General features: G+C 34.3%; 1 protein-coding gene across 3 annotated transcripts in view; it reads left to right on the top strand.

Moving 5' to 3' along the window:
- Positions 1 to 27,651, top strand: part of PHIP (PHIP subunit of CUL4-Ring ligase complex) — a 127,424-nt gene that overhangs the window by 91,953 nt on the left and 7,820 nt on the right. For all 3 annotated transcript variants that reach the window (XM_027092035.1, XM_027092037.1, XM_027092042.1), the window contains exons 23-38: positions 2,590 to 2,709; positions 4,167 to 4,274; positions 4,845 to 4,969; positions 5,100 to 5,182; positions 8,126 to 8,237; positions 8,417 to 8,478; positions 10,892 to 11,047; positions 12,107 to 12,227; positions 15,397 to 15,522; positions 18,517 to 18,586; positions 18,919 to 18,972; positions 19,234 to 19,383; positions 23,400 to 23,552; positions 24,145 to 24,308; positions 24,764 to 25,023; positions 25,546 to 25,743. In XM_027092035.1, coding sequence (XP_026947836.1) covers positions 2,590 to 2,709; positions 4,167 to 4,274; positions 4,845 to 4,969; positions 5,100 to 5,182; positions 8,126 to 8,237; positions 8,417 to 8,478; positions 10,892 to 11,047; positions 12,107 to 12,227; positions 15,397 to 15,522; positions 18,517 to 18,586; positions 18,919 to 18,972; positions 19,234 to 19,383; positions 23,400 to 23,552; positions 24,145 to 24,308; positions 24,764 to 25,023; positions 25,546 to 25,743 — 2,062 coding nt within the window. The remainder of the gene's footprint in view (positions 1 to 2,589; positions 2,710 to 4,166; positions 4,275 to 4,844; positions 4,970 to 5,099; positions 5,183 to 8,125; positions 8,238 to 8,416; positions 8,479 to 10,891; positions 11,048 to 12,106; positions 12,228 to 15,396; positions 15,523 to 18,516; positions 18,587 to 18,918; positions 18,973 to 19,233; positions 19,384 to 23,399; positions 23,553 to 24,144; positions 24,309 to 24,763; positions 25,024 to 25,545; positions 25,744 to 27,651) is intronic.

Consider the following 27,651-nt stretch of genomic DNA (forward strand, 5'->3'; position numbering starts at 1 on the left):
GTAAAGTTATCTCAGATATTATCTGACATATATCCCTTATGCTGTTAGGAGCTCTGGAAATCAGAGCGATGAATTTTTATCTAGTGCCTGCAGTTTATAAAGCAATACAGTGGATAAAAAGAAGTGTAAGACGTAGTACTTGCTCCAGAAACAATGTGTGACTAACAAGTTATTTGAATCCCGCCCCCCCAAAAAAATGGAATAAATATCACATGATAAAATATGTTTGATTGGCAAAGTAATTTTATAGATAATAACTCAGAAACCAAATGGGGCCATCTTATCTTAGAGTTTCACATAAGCTTTCCAGGAGAAATAAGATTTTAGATGGGCCTAGAAGAATATCCATGGATAGAAAGGAAATAAATCAGTTACCTGTATCTCCAAAATTAAAGAAATCGCAATTCATGAGGCTGGAAATTTAGAGACATGTCAATGCATTTTATCCCCTAAGTGGTTGTAAGTACTAACTGACAGAAATCTACTTTAACCAAACTTCTAGGTCCCCCAAGAATTGTTGAGGAATTGTCATAATGTTTATCATAATGATTCTTGTCTATGCCACAGTCTTACAGTTATAAATATGATTACTTCTATTTAATATCCAACTTACCTGGCTTCAGGTAAGAGTTGTTAGCTATCCTAATCGACATTCTGGGAAGAAATGCTTGCCTTAGTGTATTAATAGTTCATATTGAGGCTGGAATAAGTAATTTTTAGACTTTTCCTACCTTTTTTCCTTTTTTACTAAGTCAAAGGAAACCTTTTTCAAGCACTTTAACTGAACACCTCATCATATGTAAGACTGATATGATCTGTGGATCTCACTCTGTGATGTGCTCAGTGCATAACAGTAGTGGCTACTCAGTAACTACATGTAGATAAAATAACTGTTCACATGTCATGTGGCTTAACATCTCAAATCTAACACATAGCAAAATTTATTTTCTAAGCTTTCCCCTCTAACATGCTGCACTTCAGCCTTCCTCATCTCAGCAGTGACAACTCCAGTTGTTTACACCAAAACCCTGTAATTCTCCTTTTTCTCTCATTCCACATTCAGTCCATCAGGGAATTATTATCATGGCTCTGTCTTCTAAATACATTCAGCACTTGACTGTTTTCACCACTTTTGCTATCATGCTAGTGTCAGCTACCGTGAACTCTCACTTGTATTACTGCAGTAGCTTTCCATCTCTCTTCCTGCTTTTACCCTCATCCCCCTAGCCTCTGTTTTCTAAAGCAGGGATCAACAAACTTTTTCTGTAGAGGGCCAGCTACTCCACCATTGTAGCCTAAAAGCAGCCCCAGACAATACATAAACGAATGGGTAGGGCTTTGTTCTAGTAAAATTTGATTTATAAAAGAAGATAGTGGGCTGGACTTGGACCATGGGCCATAATTTGCAGATGCCTGCTGTGATGCATCCAGAGTGATCCTTTTAAAATATGTCAGATCCTATCACTCTTCTGCCTAAAATTCTCCAATGGATCCATCTCACGTATAGTAAATGCCAAAGTCCTTTACTCCTCCCTTACTCTCCAGAGAGAGTTCTCCTGATGTGCTTAACTGAGAAATACAAAGGTGGTTAATAGGAAGGAGAGTTAATAGGAAAATGAGTATTAAGTAGCAACTATAGCATACCTGCTGCAGATGGTGTTCTCGACACCCATTATGACCTTTTTCCTTTTCATGAACTTTCATTAACTCACAGTGATAACTACCTTATAACCACCTTTTTTTTTTTTAAACAAACGCAAGAGAATAAAATTTAGAAATCTTAGTTTACAAACACTGAACCAAAACATTTTTAATCAGCTGCATGAAGTTTCTGTCTCTACTTACATATGTTAGGTTTCAGCTCAAAGTCCATTTTTCCAAAGTCTAAGGTAACAATATCCAGGCTATGATGGCCACCTGTAGGTGACCGGAAAATTTTAAATTTTTCGCAAAGGCCTATTCACAAAAGTAAGAAACCTGGCTTGACAGCATTCTGTTTGGAAAAAAAAAAAAAATCTGAAAAAAAATTTTTTTTAGAAGCTTGTGTGTGAAATGGCTACTTTAAAAGGAGTAAAGGAATGTTCTTGGGCTATGGGGAAGTATAATGCCCAGCCCATGGAAGCAGTTAGCCTTCTGTATCTTGGCACTGCTCAGCCCATATGAGAATATCTTAGTTCTTACTAACACGCTTATGACTAGGATTTTTTAAAATAAAATATCGAATATGCTTCAGTCTGTTACATGGAGTGTTGATGAAACTGCTAGAATTTTGAGAGGAAAGAAAGGAGACAGAGCTTATACTTTGGTGTTTATGGGAATATCTTGTCACCTAGTTTTGTTTTGAATATTGTCTGTAGAGCTTTGGTTTATCTAGTTCTTTTTTTATGGAGTGATTTGGAGAAATCGAATGTAACTATACTGCCACTGCTGCCATCTTCCCAGAGTAAGCTTTTTAATACTTAATACACATTTTTGTACAAAGATCCCTTCCCCTTTTATTTTTCAAACTACCTTTGTAGTTATTTTAAAGGGCAGATTGATAGATTAATGCTTTCATGATAATATTACTTTATATTGTTTTACACTTAGAGATTGGCTGTGGGAGAACTAACGGAAAATGGCTTGACATTAGAAGAATGGTTACCTTCAACGTGGATTACAGATACTCTCCCCCGAAGATGTCCATTTGTGCCACAAATGGGTGATGAGGTATTTTTTAGCTTTTAAAAAATACCTTTGTTTCATTCAAGTAACTTTAAATACTTTTTATAGCTCTTGAAACAGAACTCCAGAAAATTGCAGCAGTTTTATAAAGTATCTCATTTTACATATTTGTAGCTGTATATGGAAAAAGGAAAATTAGGAGGAAAGCTTTACTGATAATCTTTTTTGAGGCTACTGTAAAAATTGCAATAGCAAATTAAATATTGTAAGAGAATAGAGGTTTCGTTGACATTTTAAAAGCTAATACGTATTTTTTAATAAGAGGATTTTATGGCCAGTTTTCTTTTTCCTAAAATATATTTATATGGTAAGGGAAAAACAAAATTCAGCCTTTTATTTTTAATTTTATTTCATAGAAGTATTTTATTTAAATAACTATAATGTTCATAATATGTTCCTTAGATCTTAAAATCTATTATATTCGAAATATCATTTCATTTTTAAGAAAATATGGTGGTTGGCCATCATTTTGGACTATGTTCTTGTGAATTTGAAATGAAAATGTAAGATTAGACCAAACTTTTCCACTCAGGAGTTCATGTCTCCTTGTTTTATGCGTAAATGTTAAGAGGCAGGGTTATCTGGTGTTCAGTAGATTCATAGTAATAAGTTAGGAGTTAAAATAGAGGCTTCTTTAGCAGAGCCCACTAACAGTAGAAAGTGACAGGTGGCAGTTGACAGTTTTAAAAAAAAAAGGAAAACAAAACCTTTTTAATGCAAGAGTAATAAGTAACTCTAAAGTTCCAGGCAGCTGGAGCAATAATGATATTAATGAATAGAATGAATGTGTATAAGCTAATGGGTATCGCAAAATATTGCTAAGAACTTAATAGCATTTTTTGAAATTCCAGCAGCATTTTTTAACAAGCTCAACTGTTTATCGTGGGAAGTGTCATGGGAAGAACACTTGGGGTCAGACTGCTGTATTCACGTACCGGTTCTCCAGCGTGGTAGTCAGGAGTCACTTAAATTTGACCTCCATAAATGAGGATAAATATATGCCTTGCTCTCTTTATAGTGACAAAATATATGTGAAAATATATATGAAAATATATTTTTCATTTTAAAGTTTCCTGCATTTGTACAAACTGCTTGCTATAAAAGTAGGTGAATAATCAACTAAACATGACCCCTAGTTACAACTTACTTTATTATGCAACATAAATTAACTTATTTTGAATCCAAAAATAAAATGGTGAAACCAAAAAGCCAAAAAATAACTGCTTATCCTAACCTCTTAATGTTATTTAGAACACTATGGTTATGATTAAGTGACAGTAGGACAGCTTGAGGAAAAGAAGGGAAAAAAAAAATCAAAATACTAGAATTTTTTTTAGTTTAAGGGACATTAAATTCCCTCTGCAGTTTCAGCTGATACCGTGCATCTTGCGTCAAAGGAAGCACATACAGGTTTTAAAATTGTGATTTTATTTACTTTTTAGGTTTATTATTTCCGACAAGGACATGAAGCGTATGTTGAAATGGCCCGGAAAAATAAAATTTATAGTATCAATCCCAAAAAACAGCCATGGCATAAAATGGAACTACGGGTATGGTGTTTATAATTTAATAGTCCAAAAAGATGCGATTATAGAGGAAATTGTATTGAGTGTTACTATTTTCACTATAAGAAACTGTATCATGAAGATACCTTTTCTAATTGGAACAATCTGGGGAGTAGAAGGTGTTTAATTTCTAAAGAAACATAAGATTGAATTTATATATTCCAGTAGTTTATAAATTGGGAATAAAATGTAGTTATGGTGAGAACTGGACAACATTAACATCTAAGGCAAACTTCATCTTTGTAAATTTGGAAGTATTTCTAGGTTTATCAGCAGTAGTTTAAAATTATTTCCATGTCCTTGGAACTGTGTTAGAAAACTCTTATTTCGATAAAGTTTTCCTTTTTCTTTTTTCTCTTTCTTTTGTTTTCTCTTTTTTAAATTGACATATAACTTGCATACTATAAAGTACACCGATAAGTACACAGCTCAGTGGATTTTTACATATACATACAGAGTAATCACCTAGATCAATATTAAAATGGATAACTTTTTTTATTATGTTTAGCAGTTTATTTTGTGAAGATGGTTTCTTATTTTCTGTATCTTCCTCAGGAACAAGAACTGATGAAAATAGTTGGCATAAAGTATGAAGTGGGATTGCCTACCCTTTGCTGCCTTAAACTTGCTTTTCTGGATCCTGATACTGGTAAACTGACCGGTGGATCATTTACCATGAAGTAAGGACTGTTGAAAGAGGCAATAGTTTCTTAGTATTGTAGATTATTTTTCAAGATCCAGATAAATTTGAATGCCTTTTAGATATTTGTAAGTATATGACCTAATCAGTGTGTTTCTGTTTGTACTTAGGTACCATGATATGCCTGATGTTATAGATTTCCTAGTCTTGAGACAACAATTTGACGATGCAAAATATAGGCGGTGGAATATAGGTGGGTAATTTATTTAGAAGCTGTAATGTTTGCTTTATCTAATAAGTGACTTACTATTTTTCATAATTTAGGTAAAGATAATCAGAAATATTGCCATTTGCAGGGATGTTAATAAGAAAGTAAGATATTGTGTCAGGAATTTATTTATTTTTAAGAATGAAAATACTTCTAATTTAGGTGATGCTGAAATTCCAGACATTTTCTCTCTTATATTTCTTAACTATGTATAAGATTGTTTATAGCTATTCCTTCTGCTGTTTTATGTGCTGAATTAAATTCTTATCCAAAGGAATTAATGACAGAATTCAAACTTGAAGCAAAAGTAGTCTTCCAGTTCAAAATGTTTAATAATTTGGACTGGGACTAAAACTGAACTGACATTTTTCTTTTATTGGTTAACTCTGTTAAAATTAAAGCTAATATTGTAATCAAGACTCAGAAAAACTTCTAAAATCCTTAGAAGTCTCCAGGCATTTAAGGTGCATTAATTTATGTTCAGATGGATGTGCTATTTTCTAGAGTATTCCTTTTAAAAATTTCAGACAGGACCACTGTGTCATCTTGGAGTAGACTCTGGTGCCCCTATGGCTTATTTGGTTTGAAAAAGCACATCAGTTAACGTGGCATTTCATCCCTCTTCCAGTGCCATTGGAAGGCCTTTGTGTGGTGATTTGTTGTCTCTTGTTTGGTCTTGGTAAACGTAGAGATTTACATGTGTGCTGTAAAAAGAAAAATTATGGAAATGCAAGTCATTAAAATTAGGGACATGCAAGTTACAGAAGAAAATTTACATCGCATGTACCGTTTCTCTGGAAGCTTTGAAAGATGTGTTCCATCAAATAAGGGAGAAAAGAAAAAGACACGGAATCTCTGCAGGAGACAGGAAATTCAGAACAGGAAAGCAACAAAAGGAATTCCCAAATAACAGTCAACAGAAGTCTCAGGATAGCATCTGTTTAGCAAGTCTGTAAAACAAACAGTCCAGAAAACATTGTCCTCTAAGAGTGAAATCATCAGGGAAAAAAAAGTGAAATTGGATAAATTGTATAAGATGTTTGACTTTGTGGGAAATTATATATTGAAGAGTGTTTTATAGTTTGAGCTATTAGAGAATGTGGGAAGACATAATCATAAATTCAGAGAAAAGCAACCATAAGAAAATGAAGCAGTTATACAAAATTATATAGGAAAGGAATTGTGTGCTATTTGGCTCATTAGCAAACAATATTTATACAGTGTAGTCATGACAGAGGAAAACTGAATTAAATTAAATTAAATGCACATACCCTTTATATACAATTATATGGAGAGAGACCAATACTTAATGTCTAAAATTGATGAGTGAAGAAATAGCTATATACTCAGTATTTAGAAAACCGTAAGTAAATTCAAGAAGAAAGAGTTAAAAGTTCTTCTTGGTTTTAGATGTAAGCCTTTGGTACATATGATTTTTTAAATTATTTACATGTGTTAGTTGATAAGATCAATTTCATCTGTTATTTTTGAGGACACGCATCCGCCAATAAATTGGCAGAACAAATATTAGCAGTCAGAGTCCAGGAGAACATTCTAGAAATGCACTGACAATCTAAGCAAAGAAATACGGCAAGTATTGGACAAATCAGAGAGATATTTCAAATGGATGTACATCAGAATGTTATCATTTGGATCTTATCATTTTTCTCCCCTAAATTTATAGATTACTATTTCTTCTAAAGTTAATACTAGTTAGTCTTCTATTTCTGAAGATATTTACATGTATCTACCAACTGCCATTTAAAATTACATCAATAATAATTACTTCAGCTTGTCCTCAGGTATGTTTAAGGCTTGCTCTGGTAGACTCTATTCCTTGCTTAACTTTATTGTCATTAGCCTGCAGTATCGTTCATTGTGGTCAGGCACACATTATCCAGTTCTTCCTCTTCAGCGTACTGTCATCAGTCTAGGTACAATAGGATTGTAAGAAATAGCTTCATGAAACTCATTATTATGTTTACTGTAAGGTGTCGGAGGTGTCAGTAATGCTGTTTATTAAATTATGTATTAGCTTCTCACTAAGGGTAGTGTCACTAATATGCATCTGAGGAGCAATTACTCTTAGTCTAGTAATAGATCATGTTTCCCTCTTAACATTGGCCGTTAGAATGCTTGAATTTGAATCTAAATTTGATCCCAGTGCATACCCACTCAGAGTATATATATACACATGTATATAACTCAACAACATGCAGTTGTGTTCTGTTAATTTACCCTGATTCCAGCTTTCTGTCATTAAATTTCTTTTCTTTTTTTAAATACATTTTATGCTATATAGTTGGCCCTCCGTATCCATGGGTTCTGCCTCCACAGATTCAACCAGTCTTGGATCAAAACTATTACAAAGATTAGTTGTTTTCGTTTCTTTTTTATTTGTTTCTATAGGAAAGGGAAAGTGAGTGTACAGATAAGTGTTAGTAACTTAAGGGTGATTGAGTCAAAGGAAAGCAGGTTGGATTGTTGTTGTTTGGTTTGTTTTTAGGCTGGACTCTTAATTGTTGGTTAGAGGAACTTCCCTACAGAAAGTAAGAATTCAAGATAGACTATAAATATTTTGGGGGAAGAAATTATCTGTGGTTTTATTTGAATGAAAAATTTGTGCATAGTCCTAATGATGTGCTAGATTGGTAAAAATGTTTAAGATAAGAGTGAATTTCTCCTTACCATAATAAAATGTAAAAACTGGTGCTGAAAAGTCAGTCACACTTCAGGTGTGCTTATTAAATAACTTTTTCCCTCAGTATTGCTGATTTTATATATTTACTTATTTATTTTGGAGTGTGTAGGTCATTTTTCGTAGGTCTTTTAAAATCATACAGGCAATTTAAGTATCTTAAAGGAAAGAGGAGTAACAACAGCAGTGTTTCATTTCAGAGTAATGAGATGGCTTTTATTCTTGTCCAGGTGACCGTTTCAGATCAGTCATAGATGATGCCTGGTGGTTTGGAACAATTGAAAGCCAGGAACCTCTTCAGCCTGAGTACCCTGATAGTTTGTTTCAGTGTTATAATGTTTGGTAAGGAAGTATTGTATTTTTGTTCAGCCTAACTTGTTTTGAATGTTTTCCCCGCCTATTAATAAAATGATAAAGATACTACTTTTAAACACTGAAGTAATTATTTTTACAAGGTGCTTTTATTAAAATTGCAATGCAATATTTAGATTTTTTAATATAAAGGTTTTCCTTCCTTTAAGCTGGGACAATGGAGATACAGAAAAGATGAGTCCTTGGGATATGGAGCTTATACCTAACAATGGTAAGTGTATGTTAAGCTTTTTGCATCTGTATTATGGAATTAGTTTCTTAAATAAAAATCTGATTTGCTAACTTGCAACTACAAAGAGTTCTTAATGAAGACCAAGTAGAAAGTATTCATTCCACAAATATTTATTACCTATTATTGACCCTGGAGGTAGGGGAGGCATAACAGTGAAAAAATTAGACATAATCCTTGCCCACTTGGAATTTGTAATTTAACAGGGAAGGTTGAAATTAATTACAGCAAAATATGATACTGATTTGTTAATTATTATTCACTCTAGAACAGGGGTCCCCAACCCCCGGGCAGCGGACCGCTACTGGTCCGTGGCCTGTTAGGAACCGGGCCGCACAGCAGGAGGTGAGTGGCGGGCGAGGACCAAAGCTTAATCTGCCGCTCCCCATCGCTCGCATCACTGCCTGAGCCATATCCCAGTCCCCCCTCAACCCCCCAACCCCACCTCCCGTCCGTGGAAAAATTGTCTTCTATGAAACTGGTCCCTGGTGCCGAAAAGTTTGGGGACCGCTGTTCTAGAAGATGAGCACTTGGGATCAAAGATATTTTTGTAACTCCAAGCAGAATACATAGAATACAGTGTAATACTTAGAGTTCAGGCTTTTGAGTAAGACTTAGATTCCTATCCTAGCTCTGCTGTCTTTTATCTATGCCATCTTGACAAGTTCCTTTAAATCTCAAAACTCCAGATTCTTAGGATTCAGCTTTTGAAACTATGTAAACTAATACTTTCCTTATAGGGCTGCTATTAGGATTAAATGATATCATATGTGTAAAGTACTTACTATAGAGCCTGACACATGTAAGGGTTCAATGAGTAGGTAATTATAATTAATAATAATAACCATCATCTTGCATATGGCCTGATGCATTGCCTTAGGATTTGGGAGTTAGCCTTAGGCAGTGAATATGACATCTTCCTGGAACTGAGAAAAGACCAATGTGGCTGAAGCCTGGAGATTGCATTTTCTATTTCATTGTCCATGTTTGTTTCAGTTTTAAAAAAATACAACACACACAATTGTATATGCCTAAAAAGGTTTAAAAGGATATATACCAGATTATTAATAATGGTCATTTATAAAGCGTGGGGATATGAGGACTTCCACAAATTATCTTTTACATTATTCTGTATTGTTTGATTTTTTTAATAGTATGTTACTTTTACTATCATGTAAGAATAAAGATTTTAAAAAACAAAAAGAAAAAAAGCCTGACTTGTAACATAGTAGAAATAGTCATTTATAAATGGAGTTCCTCACTAGTTATTGTATTCTAAAAAAGCAGAGAAAAGACAATGTGGGAAAACTAAGCCCAATCTGGTAAATCTTAGAAATGAGAAAATGGTCATGCTGATTTTGTTCAAAACTAGTACTTTCTAGAAATTATCACTTTGAGATACCAATACCAATAATGTCTTTTTCATCTCATTGCTAAATTAGAGCTGTTTAAAATATCTTAATCAACTTGTAAATGTGTTACATGGCTTTTCTTCTGGTTTTAGTTCTCTCCTTTGTGAAGGTTTGAATTTGAAGTCACATCAGACTATTGTGAATATAAGAGAAATGAAGCTAATCGATGTTGTAATGCCTGGGGTATTTCTTGAAATGAATTAGTGACAGTAATATACTACTTGTCTCCTACCTGAATATATTGCTATGTGGAGGGGGTGATTTTTGTTGTTTTTGTTCTATTTGGATACACGTACATAGGCACTTATAGAGTTTAATTACATTTTGGGAGGAGGAGAAATTTTGTAAACAAATAATAGCATATTTCAAAATGTTTCTCTCATGAAGTCTAGTTCAAAGAAAAAATTGCTTGGCAGATTTGTAGATTCTATGTCACCACGACCCCCTAATGATTCTGTTAAAGATTCAGGCATGCAGAAAGCATACCTTCATCATTTAAGAGCAAAAAAGTGTAAGAATCATCTGTCAGTATTCATAATTCTCTGTTCCCACATTTTAAAAAACTGAGCCTTTGATTGAAGCATTTCTGAAAGAATACCACTTTTGCTCAGTTTCACCTGTGTGTTTTATGAGAGTAAACATGGAGATTATACATTATGAAATGATTCAGAAAACTTTTAAATTTGCATCATTTTATAGGAATACTTTCTCCTTCACCTGTAACTGATAATAGAGCAAGTTGTCAGGTATAATTTTGGAGAAGTAATTATATGCTTATCTAGAGAATTATGAAATTAATGTTTTAAAGAATAAATTTTATTGACCCTTGAAACATACTTTCCTTTAATGAAAATAAAGAATATACTTACCATTTACAAAATTATACTTTATAACAATATTAACTCTGATTTCTAAAGGTAACCTAAATATTCGTAAATTACCACATATTTTCACTAAATCTGCTTTCTTTCTTTGTATTTCAGCTGTATTTCCTGAAGAACTAGGTACCAGTGTTCCTTTAACTGATGTTGAATGCAGATCATTGATTTATAAGCCTCTTGATGGTGAATGGGGTTCCAATCCCAGGGATGAAGAATGTGAAAGAATTGTTACAGGAATAAACCAGTTGATGACACTAGGTAAATAATAGTAACACATGAATATAGATAGAAGATGTTGCCAGAAAGCAAAGGAAAAATACTATTATTCAAGCAAAACTTTTTTCCATAATACCATGTCATTGTTTTCAAACATTTTTAACTGGTATTTTTTTTTTCAATGCGATTTTACGCAGGGCTTAAATATCTAAAACAGTTATAAATGAGGTTGCTCTAGCTGAATTTCAGAGTAAGGGACCCCAGAAACACCAGGGGTACCGTTGAAAAACCTAGATCCTCCAGAACCTAATTTTAAAATCCTTCACATACTCACGCTGACATGATGCGACTTGAAAGAGGAGGGCTGAAAGCTGAATTATATGGGTAACTGTACCAGTTTTCCTCTTAACTTGATATATGTATACACAATAGAATATTTGTAAAGGGAAGGGAGAAGGTATATGAACTGCTTTGCTTTATTTAAAAAAAAACAGAAAAAGAACAATGACCACAAAGCATGATTATCTGAACTTTTGGTGCCCAAAATAACTCTAAACTAGTGTGGTGGTTTGTATTAACCTAGACTTTCAGTAAGGAATGAGCTTTAAAGAGTCTAAGGGAGAAATTAACATGAATAAGAGCTGAAGATATTGGAGACACATGGTGGATGATATTTTCATCTGAAGTCTTCTAAAATATGGGCAACACTTAATTATTGTCTCAGATACTATCTTAGGTAATTTTAGTAATTATGTCAAAACAATTACTGTCAAACACATAACATAGATTCAGGAATGGCCTGGTTTTAATTATAGAAATACATGTAGATGTTCTTTAATAAGTCAGTTTTATATATTGTCTGTCATCTCTTTTCTTCTAAGGAGTCCATAAATAAATACTCCTAGAATTTTGCAGTATAAATGTAGACATAATAAAAAGTGAGACTGTGTGTTAGCTAAACTGTATGTATTTTCTATCAGAAGATAGTGGTAGACTAATGGTTATGTGGATTAGAACTTAAGGCTTAATTCAAGCAGAATTTTGAAATATTTTAAGCAATACAAAAATAAATTTATAAACGTATTTGTTTGTTTATCTTAGATATTGCTTCAGCATTTGTGGCTCCTGTGGATCTGCAAGCCTATCCCATGTATTGCACTGTAGTGGCATATCCCACGGATTTAAGTACAATTAAACAAAGACTGGAAAACAGGTTTTACAGGTTAGAACCATTTGCTGTAGCTACTAACAAAAGAAAGCTAAGTGATTCTTTCACCCTTTTACTGATCCTCTCTAGCCGTGTTTCTCAAACTTCAGTGTGCATGCAAATCACCTTGGGCATCTTGTTAAAATGTAGAATCTGGTAGTAGGTTTAGAGTAGGACCTGAGATTGCGTTTCTCACAAGTTCCCAGTGATACTGGTGCTGCTGGTCTATAGACCACACTTAGAGACAAATATGAATTGATGGTCACTGTCTTTGTATTATATTTTATGAAACAATCCAACATATTTTATTTTCTCCTAGATATCCCATTGAAATATTTGTTCATGGATTTTTTCATAGAATAATATTAAAAATTGTGTGTTCTCTTATTTATTTAGCTTATGAATACTTCTGAAGAATGAAATTAAGAAAATTTTGGGTACTTTTTATAGTTGTAGCTTAGTTTGAAATATAACTAGAGTTTTAAAAAGATGCAATTTCAGTTAATTTGCATATGCTGGTTAACAATTTTTGTAAACATTGAGTTCTAATGTTGGGCAGGCTTTGTAGGTTTATTGCCTAAAATGTCTTATCAAAAAGTGAGGTTAAGTCCATTGTTTTCACGTAATGAAATCAGACTTTTAGCTTTCACATTTCTTATGACTTTTGCTTATTAGCAGGCCAACAACATTTTAACTTAAATAATAATTGCATTAAAACTTTATTTTTGTGATCAGTTTTATAGTACTGCAGTTCTTTATATTACTATTTATTTTAACTTAGGGAAGGTTTTGTTTGTTTGTTTGTTTGTTTGCGGTACACGGGCCTCTCACTGTTGTGGCCTCTCCCGTTGCGGAGCACAGGCTCCGGACGCGCAGGCTCAGCGGCCATGGCTCACAGGCCCAGCCGCTCCGCAGCATGTGGGACCTTCCCGGACCGGGGCACGAACCCGTGTCCCCTGCATCGGCAGGCAGACTCTTAACCACTGCGCCACCAGGGAAGCCCCTTAGGGAAGTTTTTAATCATATTTTGTATTCATATTTTTCTGTGTAAAATGTGCCTTTAGTTCTTTTTAATACTTAGATTGTAATTCTAATTTGATACTGTGTGTGCCTGGTGCTGAAAACACCATTTGTTATTCCTTACTGACTAAGGTAGTGTTTCTCAACAAAAGCATTACGGACATTTAGGGCTGGAAAATTCTTCATTATGAGGGGCTATCCTTTGCCTCTACCCTTAAGTGCCAATAGCAGCCCCTAGTTGTAAAAACCAAAAATGTCTCTAGACACTGCCAAATGTCTCCTGCTGGGCGGAGTCACTTCACCGAGAAACACTTGGAATAAAGAAAACTAAGGCATTGGACTTTACGTTCTGATCTCGTTAGGTATTTCTGCTGCTGCTTCATTAATATTTGTCAAAAGCATTGAGATGAGGAGGAAATCACCTGTGATTTGTGCCTCCCAGCCATCTTCCTCTCGAAGCACACTTCTTTAAGTAAATCATTTTCAACGTTAAAGGTTTTAAGATAGGAAATGGAGAAGAAATTCTTAACTATATCCTTATTTCTCTCTAAGCTCCTAAGTTGTTAAACCTTAGGAGTTACACCCCGGGCTTCAGAGATGGAACAAGATGTGGGAGAATAAAAGGGAGAGAAAGAACTGTTTTCTACACACTAATAGTTGGACTACATCTAGAAAGATAAACTTCTGCCATCTCTCACCATTGTTAAAAATATACTTTCTCATAGAAATACTGCTCAACATGAGAATTGCTAAGGTGTACTGTATTTTAATATACATTACAGCTTAATTAGGCTTTTTGGCATTAGCCTAGCTTAGCCAACTTAACCAACTTAGGAAAAAAATCTTTTGGAACAGAGTCCTTACATAAATTAGAAACTGCCTGATTTTTAACTAAATAATGTAGTTGTAGACCTGAGTTATGTTCTTATTTCATAATAATGATGCCTGCATGTGCTATTTCACTGTTTCGAGCTTTTTTGCTTCTCCTCTGCTCATTGGCTTCAGGCTTCTTACAGTTTGTAGTTTTCCTCTTTGATACTTCTAGTTCAGTCTTAAACCACTGTCAGTTTGCCCTACTGATATTAAATCCTCATGCCTTATCTTACACACAGTTTCTATAGGGTACTCTGAAAATGGCCTGTGATTCTTTTATTAGAATGAGCCTTGTGAATGCTATTGGAAATGCACAGAAGCTTTTCTATATGCTTCTGTATCCACAATTATATGTAATTCTTTAAAAATTCCATATAATTGTTTTCTGTTCAAAAATCAGTAACATTTCCTGAGTATTTTCTTCATCATTTTAAGTTGGATGATACTCTAGAATCTGCCTTTGGATTTTTCTTTAGTTACTGAAATAAAATAATAAAACACCAAAAGTTTAGTACAGTTGACTCTTGAACAGCATGGGTTTGAACTGCACGGGTCCACTTATACACGGATTGTTTTTTCAATAAATACGTACCTGTAGTACTACATGATCCATGGTTGATTAAATCCATGGATGCGGAACCTTGGATACGGAGAGCCAACTCTAAAGTTGTATTCGGATTTTAGACTTCAAGGAGGGCCAGTGCCCCTAACTCCCCCATTGTTCAAGGATCAACTGCATTGTCTATTTAGTGTAAAAAAAAAATTAATTTTCATTTCGTTAGGTTTCTTAGTAAACTAACATGTTAACCATATTTGTATATTTTTGTATCTCATAAGCAAGCTGTTAGCTTTTCATTTTTAAATGTCATTTGATTACCAGTAATAGAATTAGATTGAAATTGCTTGGTTTCCTTTTTTAAGTAAAAGTCAGATATGCTTATTACCAAAAAATTACACCATACATGAAAGGACTATGTAAAGCTAAAACTCCACTGTTTCTCTCCTCCTGCTACTCTCCTTATAGTCTTTCTCCCTAAAAGAAGGCCCTGTTGATAGACTAATGTGTCAAATCCAGACATTTTCTATGCCAGTACATAATGTTACTACTCTTTTCCACCCGCCCAACACAAATGACGTTCTGTTTTTTTGAAAACAGCTTTTTAAGGTGTGAGTTTTGTAATTGATTTAAGACTGCAATTAAAAAAGTCTGAATGTCTTGGTTTTAAAATGTGTGTGTGTATTTCTAAGTATAAAGAGATTAATAAGACTTATGCATTTTGTTTGTTTAAAGGCGGGTTTCTTCCTTAATGTGGGAAGTTCGGTATATAGAGCATAATACACGAACGTTTAATGAGCCTGGAAGCCCTATTGTGAAATCTGCTAAATTTGTGACTGATCTTCTTCTACATTTTATAAAGTGAGTATTTTTCCACACTTAATTATATTACTGTAATAACTAATGGCAGTATTTTAAAATGTAAAATGCCAAAACGTAGAGTACAATCATTTTTTATTATACATCATGTCACGTGCTGTGCTATAAGCATAGTTCCACTCAAAATAGGAAGCGTATGTCTGTCTAAAGAAGCAGCGTTTAGTTCACTGGCTGATAATAATTACAGAGTCAAAGAGATTGTGTTACAGTTGTGTTCTGCAATTCAAGTAAGAAAATAGGGATCTTTCTCTAAATCCAATGTTCGATAATAATAATAATAGCAAGCTTTTACTGAATGTATAATGTTTTACCTAAATTAGCTCTTCTAAGTCAGATAAAAATCTTACAGGTGGGAGAGATCATTATCTGGAATTTACAGTTAAGGAAATTGAATCTTTTAGAGGTTAACTTGTTTAATTTTCACAGTAAATGAGTGTCTGCCATTTGATTTGAGAACCTTTCATCTTAACATTGTATTGCCCCTATCAAGTTTTGGAACAAGTATTCAAATACATCAGCAGGAAAATGAATTTAACTTTCAAGGTTTTTCTTCTTCAAAGTCAAGTTTACTTCCTCATTCATTAATCCCATACCAAGAGTGATGATAACTACAACTTCTTAAGACAGCAGGACTTTTACTTCCTTGTCTTAGGATTTTATGCATTCATAGAATGAATTGAGTCTTCTAAATTGAAGCCAGAGGAATGAATCATATGTATATTTTCTACGAAATACAGCTCTGAATTCATACGAAGTTTATTGGATAATTTTTTCTCATTAAGAGAATTGGGTATTTTATAATTTAAGTATTCACCTATTTTCAGCTTTCATTTTTACATGAAGGGATTATTGAGGCTTTTTTTTTTTTAAACACCTCCAGCTTCATTCTCATTACTCAGCATAATCATAGGGTCCCTTTTCTTGGTATTAGGTGAGTTTGTTTTTGTTTGTTTGTTTTGCTAAGGAATGTAGGTAATTGCAATATAAATAAACCACCAAAGAAAATTCGTAAGATAAACTTTATGCCCTTCCTCGACCTTATTTCTCTAAAGAAAACTGTTGCCTTCCAACTGGTTTCGGGGCTGTTATTGCTAAGCTTTTGCTGCTTTTCAGTAAAACTGATAATCAAGAATTAATAAGATAATAAAAATTAGTTACCCTCAGAAAACTATTTATATACTTGGTTGTAAAAGTTTATAGTATCTTAACTATAAAGTTTTTAATCTGTAATTTTGTGTTTTATATATGTTATGTACATCTATTTTTCCAAAGAGATAGGAATCAATAGAATCACATGATAGAGTAAATTCATATTTTAGTGAAATAATTTAGATGAAACAAGTATTTTTACATTTGGAATAATCTGTGAAATTGTATTTCTTTCAAATAGTTACTTTGAAATGCCTTATAAGAACAGATTAAAATAAAATAATAAAACATTTACATTGTATATATCTAAAAGTAAATCCCTGGCATTTTTTAGAGGTATACAATTTGTTAAGAACCATTTTTAGCTAGTGTTACTTTTCAAGATGTCTAGTATATCTTGAAATTTTGGTAATGGTACTTTTTAATTGAGTTGTTTGGCCAAATTTCAAGCAATAGTTATATTCAAAGTGTTGTAATAGATACTTGGAGATAGAAAGAAATGCATAATTATCCTCTTAATACAGTTTTGTAGGGTAGATAAATCTGTAACTATAATAGAAGGAAAAAGTAAAAGGAGTTTGTATGAATGCTTAGATGAGGGATAGGGTCACTTCTGGCTATAAGGGTGGGATTTCAGGTACAGGGAGAAGTATGTTAAGATGTTCTGGACAAGGTAGATACTGATTCAGAAGTTAGATGAAAGGAAAGCAGTTCAGGGATGAGGAATGGCATGATGGAGGAAGGTAAATATTTGTTAAGGGAATCGAGTAACTGAAATCAGGTGAAGTAGAGAGTACATGAGCTGAAGTAATAGGGATACAGTGTGCTAAACTCGAGTTTGGACCATATCGTGGAGGACCTCGAATGCTGATCTGAGGAACTATACTTAAAATATGAGCACAGGGAGCAAGGAGCTATCGAAAATATTTGTACCTGAGAATAGCATGGTGCTTGCTATGCCTTAAAAATATTAATTTGACTGCAGTGTCTAATGTTAACAGATAGGGAGGAGACAAAAGGCAAGGGACTGTTGAAATGTTTTTAACATGAGAATAACATGATGCAAATTGCCCTAAAGATATTAAGCTGACTGCAGATTGACTTCTACAGCTGACCAAGTAAGAGGTGATGGAGGCTTACTTTATGGAAGTGAGAAAGAGGCAGATGCCAAGAGATTTTGAAGGTAGAATCACAGAACTTGTCCAATGATTGGGTTTATAAGGAGGAGGCAAGGGAAGGAATAGTGAAAAACCATGCATTACTGTAAGAATGGTTGAAAAAAAAAGTTAAAAAGAAAAGGGAGAAAGTGGAAAACAACAGTTAGGTTTAGACATGCAGAATTTTAGATGGTGTCAGGAATCTCAGGAGAAGAGTCAGACCAAATTATAGGAATTTGGAGTTCACTAACACAGATAAACTGCAGATATATAAGATTATCTGGTCAAAAGGTATAGAAGATGGCTAAAGACAAAATTTTAGGGAATGCCTACATTTAAGAATAAAAGGAAGAAGGAATTAGAAGACAGGAGGTATACTGGCTATTCCTTGTAGACTGAAGAATGAAGGAAGGCATTCCAGGCCCAGTAGTGAACTGAGCAAAACCTGGGAGATGGGAATTGGGCTTGGTGTAATGAAATAGGCCAGAGTGGAGGCTTCACATAGAGTGGAGGGGCAGGGGCAGATGTGTGTGCCATAGGGTTTTGGAGTCAACTGATGAAGAAGCCTTCAGCTTCAAGTTTTATCTTAAAATCTTGTTTTACTAACAGGTTTAAAGGACAAAAATCTCATGACTCCAGTCTTGTATACTAACATTTCTTTGTTATTTAGGGATCAGACTTGTTATAACATAATTCCACTCTACAATTCAATGAAGAAGAAAGTTTTGTCTGACTCTGAGGTATTTAATATTTCATTATGATTATTACTACAATGGTTATGTTCCATATATAAAAAGAAATTTACACACAGTAGTTTTCAGGTGAATGCTGTTATGAAAATTATTTTTGCCTAATGCTGTTGCTAACTTTTTAAAAAAAAATGATTCAGAATTGTTATAATTTTTTTTAAACGGTGGGTGGAGGGAGACTTTTTAATGAGTCAGTAAAGTGTTCCAGCATCATATATACTATGGGTTTTCCAAAATGTAAAGGAGATAATTGGTATTAAAAAACTATAGAATATAGTGAAACCTAGAATATTTTATGAATCTGATAAATTCTTTCTTCAAAGGAAGAAGAAAAAGAAGACACTGATGTGCCAGGAACTTCTACCCGGAAGAGGAAGGTACTAAGTTCTTTGTTTTAACAGAAGTGCCTTATGTGAATTAAAATGTATTAAGCATTTTTTTTTACTCTTACTATTTTTAAAGACAGATTAAGTATTAACTTCCAAATCAGGTTCCATCACAACAATGCATGGTTTTCAGAACTAGGTGAATGATGTTTTCTTTTATTTGAATCACTGTATATTACCTAATTATCCAAGATTAAAAATAAAAATTTTATTATATGTATTATTAATATTATTTGAACATTTTAATTTTAGGACCATCAGCCTAGAAGAAGATTACGTAACAGAGCACAGTCTTACGATATTCAAGCATGGAAGAAACAGTGTCAAGAATTGTTAAATCTCATATTTCAGTGTGAAGATTCTGAGCCTTTCCGCCAGCCAGTAGATCTTCTTGAATATCCAGTAAGTATTTTTTTTTTAATGTGTTTGCACATAGATTTTTTTTTTAATTTCTTTATTTATTTTTGGCTACGTTGGGTCTTCGTTGCTGCGCGCAGGCTTTCTCTAGTTGCGGCAGGCAGGGACTACTCTTCGTTGCAAGGTGCAGGTTTCTCATTCGCTTGTTGTGAAGCACCAGCTCTAGGTGTGCGGGCTCAGTAGTTGTGGCTCACGGGCTCTAGAGCGCAGGCTCAGTAGTTGTGGCTCACGGGCTCTAGAGCGCAGTCTCAGTAGTTGTGGCTCACGGGCTCTAGAGTGCAGGCTCACTGGTTGTGGAGCACAGGCTCTAGAGCGCAGGCTCAGTAGTTGTGGCGCACAGGCTCTAGAGCGCAGGCTCAGTAGTTGTGGCGCACTGGCTCTAGAGTGCAGGCTCAGTAGTTGTGGCACACGGGCTTAGTTGCTCCTCAGCGTGTGGGATCTTCCCAGGCCAGGGCTCGAGAACCCATGTCCCCTGCATTGGCAGGCGCATTCTTAACCACTGCGCCACCAGGGAAGTCCCCCAGTAAGTATTTTTGAAAATACTTTATTTGTCAGTTTGATTTTGATATATATATATAAATACATATACATCTCTTATACATGACAGTTTACTATTTATTTTTATGATTATAGTTTATTTCTTTTTATTTCATACACCTTCTCATTATCCATTTGGCTACATAGAGCATCTAAATTGAACAGTGTGGTAAAAAAGAAGTAACCCTGAACTAAGACTCCAAAGAATTGGGTTATTGTCCCAGCTCTGCCTCTTACCAGTTCTGCAGTTTCGAGCAAGTTATTTAGTTTTTATATCTGAGTATATATTTACTATTTTCTTTTCCACACTAATTCTGTGAATTTACTATGGAAATTATTTGGGAAGCAAGAATAATTATACCTGTCTCTAACCTTCCTTACAGGGTTATAGAAGTGGAATGAGAATATTACTAGTTATTTATTCAACATTAAAATAGTTTTTACACTGAAGCACTATATATAAATGTAAGGTGGCACTACTATATATGTAGGTTATGCCAATTTATGATCTTTATGGAATTCGTGGTAAAAAGTTTGAGTAAACATGTTACAAGTATTTATTTTTGCGTGCAGTCTTAGCAATCTAAATTTCACTTCAAGTGATTTTTTTTATTCCTTTTTTCAGTTACTAAAGATTGTATATCAGATAACATTCATGGTTTGAAATTAAAATTAAACGTTTTATAAGAGATCATGACCTGGATGTGGTATCACCAAAGTCTTTATTATCTGTTTTTTTATGTATGTGTTCTAATTTGCAATGATGAAAATAGAGAAATTTCATCAATAGATAAATATCATAAATGACTTGTCATTTTAAAAATCAAGAAACATGTAATCTTAAATGTAGAAGATAAATGTTTAATTCCAGCAGTGTGATAAACAGGACTAATTCAAACCCTACCATCCAAAAAACCTCTTAGAAGAACTGAGCTAATGCTAAAGTGCTCTGGTTTTCATTTCTCTTTGTTTTTGAAACGTGTGGATTTCCTTTTGTTTCTTGCAAGCCCAAGTATGTATTTTTTAATCTCTAAGCCCAGGAGTCTTCACTGGAAACTTCTACCAGATGTTTAAAGAACTAACACAAATTCTACACAGTCTCTTCCTCAAGATAAAGAATGCTTCTACACTGATTCTATGAAGCCAGTGTTACCCTGATGTCAAAACCAGACAAAACAGTACAAAAGAAGAAAGTGCAAAAATTCTTAATATCAGCAAATAGAATTCAGAAATATATGAAAATGATTTTGTACCCTGACCAAGTGGGTTTTTTCCCAGGGATATAAGGCTGGTTCAGTATTCAGAAATCAGTCAATATGTCAATAATTCATTACTAAAGAAGAAAAATCACATGATCATATCAGTGCAGAAAAGGCATTTGACAGAATTCAGTACTCATTTCTTTAAAGAATGTACATGTTGGGTATGGTGTGGTAATCATTGTGGCCACAGGAGGAAACAAGAATGAGTCTTGGAAGAAAGAAATGTATTACACTTAAGGTCCCAGAGAGGGGTTCACCAAATACCACTTAGGGCCACAGGGGAAAGCACAGGGTCTTAGTTACGTTGCAGAAGACAGGAGCGGGGGCTTCCCTGGTGGCGCAGTGGTTAAGAATCAGCATACCAAAGCAGGGGACACAGGTCTGATCCCTGGTCCGGGAAGATCCCACATGCCGCGGAGCAACTAGCCTGTGTGCCGCAGCTACTGAGCCTGCACTCTAGAGCTCGCAAGCCACAACTACTGAAGCCCGCGCATCTAGAGCCCGTGCTTCACGACAAGAGAAGCCACCACAGTGAAGCCCGCGCACCGCAACGAAGAGTAGCCCCCGCTCGCCACAACTAGAGAAAACCCTCGCACAGCAACGAAGGCCCAACACAGCCAAAAAACACAGGGGCAAAGGACAAGCTTGGGCCAGAGCCTTTACTGAGGTTTCCATGAGAAAGGCAAGGCAGGGCATAGTCAACAGCTTAAGACTGGCTACTTTGAATTACTCCAGTTGGTTTTGGGGCATAGGGGTGGTCTGTGGTTGTCTGATACCTGACCCTGGGATGATTCATGGCAGAGGAAATACTGGCTTGGTGTGTGAGGGTTGCTTAAGGGCATGGTTGGTTTACATATGAAAGCTGTATTCCCAGTACAACCCTTTGCCATCTCTAAGAATTGCCTAAGCCCTTGGAAGGGGGCAGTCTCTCCTTAGGTCTGTTTGGTCCCCAAAATGCCACAGTATCAAGAATACAAAAATAAGAAAATTAATATAGTTGGCCCTGTGCTGAGTGGATACCAAAAAGACAAATACATAATCTAAGAAAACAGAACACCACTAATAATAAAAACAGACTTAAGAAAACTAGGAATAAAAGGGATCTTCTGTAACTTGATAAAGAACATCTGTTTAAAAACCTATAGCTAACATGCTTAATCATGAAAAACTGAATGCTTTCCCCCTAAGATTGGGAGTGGAGCAAAAATGTCCATCCTCACAGCTGCTATTTAACATAGTACTACAAATTCTAGCCAGTGCAGCAAGACAAGAAAAGGAAATAAAGGGCATTGCAGATTGTTATGGAAGAAATAAAACTGTCCCTATTTGTCAAAGGCAGTAATACTGTTTGCTTTATGGTCAAACATACTTGATCATAATTTAAACTTGATGGGGCAAAGTCAAGTTATTGTATTTCGAAAAATACAGTTACATACTCTGGGGCTATGGAAAAGGTATAGTATTATTTACTCCTTTAAAGATACCATATTTGGATCATTTTATCCTATTCTGTTGCTTTTTTCTTTCATTTGCCTGTTTTTATTGCTTTATCTTATACAATTGTATATACAATATACAATTGATTAGGTGGAGACTTTGGGTGACTGCACTTTTCCTCCGTGGAATGAACTGCAAAGGCTTTGTGACAGATACTTACATTCATAATTCTTGATTACTACAAAGTTCCCAATTATAGTAATTGTAGTACTGCAGTTGAGGTTACTAGAATTCAGACCTTCACGTACATGGGATGTTAACATATTTTTATTGTTTTTATCTCTTAATTTTAAAGGTACAATTATGTTTCAATGAATTAGCAGCCTTTAGAGTTCATGGGTAGTATAAAGTTTTGGGTTTTTTATATCAAACTTGTAGTTGTGGAACTGAGTTTTTTTGATATTCTTTTAATCTCCTTTTTCAAACACAACTCTACCCTTTACCTCTTTCTGAAGGGAAAAAAAGCAGAATTTATAGGTTCCTGAATGAGAGAAATCCTGTGTTGATTGCAGTAAAAGGTAGAGGACATGAAAAAAATAAAAATGACTTCGGGAATAAAGGGAGCCTTGATGAGGGAAACGAGGAATGATTATTAATAGTTCTAGGACTTGCAGTCATCACAGAAATTGAATGTGAATCCCTGTTATGAGAAGTAATGCACTATTATTATTATATTATTAATATGACCTGTTTTCCCTCTCTTAGGACTACAGAGACATCATTGACACTCCAATGGATTTTGCTACCGTTAGAGAGACTTTAGAGGCTGGGAATTATGAGTCACCAATGGAGTTATGTAAAGATGTCAGACTTATTTTTAGTAATTCCAAAGCATATACACCAAGCAAAAGATCAAGGGTATATAATTGAATTGCTTTCTTTTCTGTTTAAATGAAATGAAATTAGTAGAAAAGTATGTCGAGTAACTAAATGCTGCTTTTATTTAAAATTTAAAACAAAATTGATAAACTTTCTATTAGGTTCTTAATGGTATTCTAGTGGAAAAAGGAATTCACATCTTTCTGTTTTATTCCTTCTATGAAAAAACACTAATGTCACTAATGTTTAGGAATGGTTACTTTTCTTGAAGGTAGTGTAGTTGAATAGACATCACGTACACATTGTCCTGATATGTGTTAGAGGTACGTGTGCTTAACTTTTCCAGCTCTTTTCTGCATTAGTGGAAAGGAGCATTTTTTTCCATATAATGCTCCTACGAGTCATAAAAATGAGTAAAACTATAAATATCATTTACCTTTCTTTGTCCAAGAAATACAAAAATAATTTAATTGTAATAATGTTTCAGTTTTAGTCTTTGTCAAAAGAGATTGAGAAAAAGCAATGTTTTAAATTCTAAAAACTTTTTGTTAGAAAAATATTTAAATTATTATCTCAAAGGAACAGGCATTTCCTTTCAGGAATGTTTGAACAGTTTTTTTTCTTTCCATAGATTTACAGCATGAGTTTGCGCTTGTCCGCTTTCTTTGAAGAACACATTAGTTCAGTTTTATCAGATTACAAATCTGCCCTTCGTTTTCATAAAAGAAGTACAATAACCAAACGGAGGAGGAAAAGAAATAGAAGCAGCTCTGTTTCCAGTAGTGCTGCATCAAGGTATTTGATTTCTTTTAAATATCATCAACTGATCTATAAGTTTGTCATCTAAATGATAGAACTTGGTGTTTTTTAATACTTCCTTTACTATTCCCTATATTGCAGAATGATATATTTGACATGCAAGTTCCTATGATGTGGAGGATTTTTAATCTTTTAACTAAAGCTATACTAGTGTAAGTGCTTAAATTCAAACTGCTAAATCTGTACAGTAAAACAGCATTTTTAGGATAGTGATGGCATCATGCTTTCTGTCATATAACTATAGCATTTACAGCGATCCTTCACTAAATATTCACTTTTCAAAGGCTCACAACCATATGAAATCCACTACAAATCTCATATTTTAACATATTTCATAACAGTACAAATATTGAATCCAACAGTATTATAAGACTCTTTTATTCATCCACATAGAGCTAAAAGAATGACTAATGATACTATTTTATTTTCAGCCCTGAACGGAAAAAAAGGATCTTAAAACCCCAGTTAAAGTCAGATATTGCTACCTCTCCATTCTCTGCACCTACACGATCAATACCACCAAGGCACAGTGCTGCTCAGATAAATGGTAAAACGGAATCCAGTTCTGTAGTTCGAACCAGAAGCAATCGAGTGGCTGTGGATCTAGTTACCAGTGAGCAACCATCCACTTCTTCAGCAGCGAAGACTTTTATTTCGAAAGCTAACACATCTGCAGTGCCAGGGAAAACAAGTAAGAATCAGCTACAGTTTCTAAATTGAAATATATATAATGACTTTTGTAATTTAAGCATTTACTTTGTCAAATGGAATATATTAGATTTAGTAAATTCCATCAGACACTGTTGGTTTTGCTTTTCTTTATTGTTTTTGCCCGTTTTTCTTTTAATTTTTTTTGATAAGGAAAAGAATATTGAGGTTTAGGAATGTCAGTATAGGATAATGCTCAAAAATGGCAACTCTGATCCAAACTGCCTAAATTTAAATCGTAGAACCCAGACTTGCTAGCAGTTTGCCAGCACTTCCCTTCATAATCTTGCAGTGACTGGACAGCTTCTGAAAGGTCTGAAACTATTATGTACGCCTTTTTCCTTTTTGAAAGTAGATTTCTTACAGAAGCTTTAAGCATCGCCCCAGGTTTTATCCTGTTGGCTAATTCAAACAATTCACTTTAGAAGTAATCCCAACCTTCTTGCTTGTTTTAAGGTTAAATAATTTAACTCTTAGCTTTTAATCTTTTGTATGTGTGTTTTAGTTCTAGAGAATTCCATGAAACATTCCAAAACCTTGAGTACTCTTTCAAGTCCTGGTCAGTCCAATTTTAGTCATGCCACTAGGAATAATTCTACAAAAGAAAACATGGAAAAGGAAAAGCCAGCCAAACGTAAAATGAAATCGTCTGTGCTCTCAAAGACATCCGCTCTCTCAAAGTCATCAGCTGTCATCGAGCAAGGTACCGTAGATCTTAACAAATGGTGGTTCTATTGGAAATAATATTTATATCCACTTTTTAGGTTGCTCATTTAAAAGTCACACATTCTGTATTAGTTGATATATTTACTGAGACATCTTTTGATATGCAGCTTTGTGCCAAAAGCAAACTGTATTGTTACTAAATTTTAGAAGCCAAGAAAAACTTGCCCTATGAAAAATAAAAGCATTTTCTGTCCTATGAAAAATAAAAGCATATTCTAAAATCAGAGGCTTTTATGATATAAATTTAGTAGTTTTTAACTTCAGTATTACACAACCTAGAAAAGTATATCCAAGAAGTTTAAATAAAGTTGAATTTAGTTTTAACGCAGTATAGCACTTCTTTAGAAAAATTTTTGAGTTGTTTTTATATCACAAAATTCAACACACTGACCTTTAAATAATAATTAGGATTGTCTATAGCCAGGTATCTATTCTAGCATACAACTTTTGACCCCTTAGAGTCATGCTTCCAAAGTTCTTTTGTCTTCACATTTTCATTGTAAAAGTTTTCTGTTTGAAAGATGAAGCAAGTAACTGATGAAATACACCCTACGACATGTTAAAATAATTATGGCTTCTTGACAGCAGACAGCTCAAGAATAAGCATTTTTCGTCATGACTTCCAGAGTGTCTAGACCATTTCCTTTTCAGTATTCCCCCCAGAAACCTCTCACAATTTAATTTTTCTACTGAAATGACCTCATTTTGATTAATGATATTGGGATCTTCCCACCTCTATAAGTTTAAAATCATCATCCAAATCTACTTATTTCTTTCTGCCTCCTTAACATCTCTGAGATCCATTTCCTCCTCTCCATTCTCACTTCCATGGACTGTCGCACTCTCCTAACTGGTCTCCCTGCCTCAGTTCTCAACTCTACCTTATTCAGTCCATCTTCCACATTTAAGTCAAAGTGACCTTTCTGATCACGTGCACACAGACAAACACACAGAGAGAATTAAGATCCTTCCCTGCCTTTGAATCATACGTGGAATCAGAGTTGAATGTTTTTGCCTGTTATACAAGACTCTTCATTGCTTGGCTGTTGTCTAACATTCAGCTGTCCTTACTTTTCTGTCTCCCTTTGATGTCCCAGCCATCCTGAACCACTTGGAAGTCCCTAAATATTGTTGTCCTTTCTTCCTTCTTTGGAATTTCTTTTTTCCTACTAGTTTAATAGTTTCCTGTTCATTGCCTTTTGTGGCCCTTATAATGTTGATAGAACTATTCTTTTTTTATGTTGTCTATCTCCAGTAGAATCTGAGCTCTTGTGCTTGCCCATGCTCATTTTTTAATTGCCTATACTTAGTATATAGTGGACAATCAGTGTTTGAATAAATAAGTAAATAATTTTGTATGTGAGTGTTTTACATTTGCTTCCTTTCTGAACTGAATTCAAAGTTTTGAATGGTATATTGGCCTTGCTTCTGTTAGTCCTGAATCCTAGAGAAATCAAATGTATATAGAGAATTGGTTCTGGCATTATGATAGGGGAGGTCCAATAGCCAATTTGATTCATAGTTTTTGAGTATTACAAATACATAGGAATACCAGTACAGTATAGAAATATAATAAGCTACTATGTAACCCATTAATGATGACTTATCATATAAATATTGGCACTTGAATTAACTATCAGAAACGAGCAGTGCTGTGCAATTGAAATATAATACAAGTGACATATGTTCTAGTAGCTACATGTCGTAACAGCAAACAGGTGAAATTATCAGTTTTAATACTGTATTTTATTTACTCCTTTATATCCAAAATATTATTTCAGTGTGTCATCAGTGTTTCAAAATGTACACTGCTTCATATTCAAATTTAAACTTAATTAAAACTTGAATTCCTCAATCGCTTAGTTACATTTCAGGTGCTCAGTGG

The sequence above is a fragment of the Aethalodelphis obliquidens genome, unplaced genomic scaffold, assembly GCF_003676395.1.
Source record: "Aethalodelphis obliquidens isolate GAN/ISIS:26980383/991018 unplaced genomic scaffold, ASM367639v1 scaffold3, whole genome shotgun sequence".
NCBI classification, from domain to species: domain Eukaryota; kingdom Metazoa; phylum Chordata; class Mammalia; order Artiodactyla; family Delphinidae; genus Aethalodelphis; species Aethalodelphis obliquidens.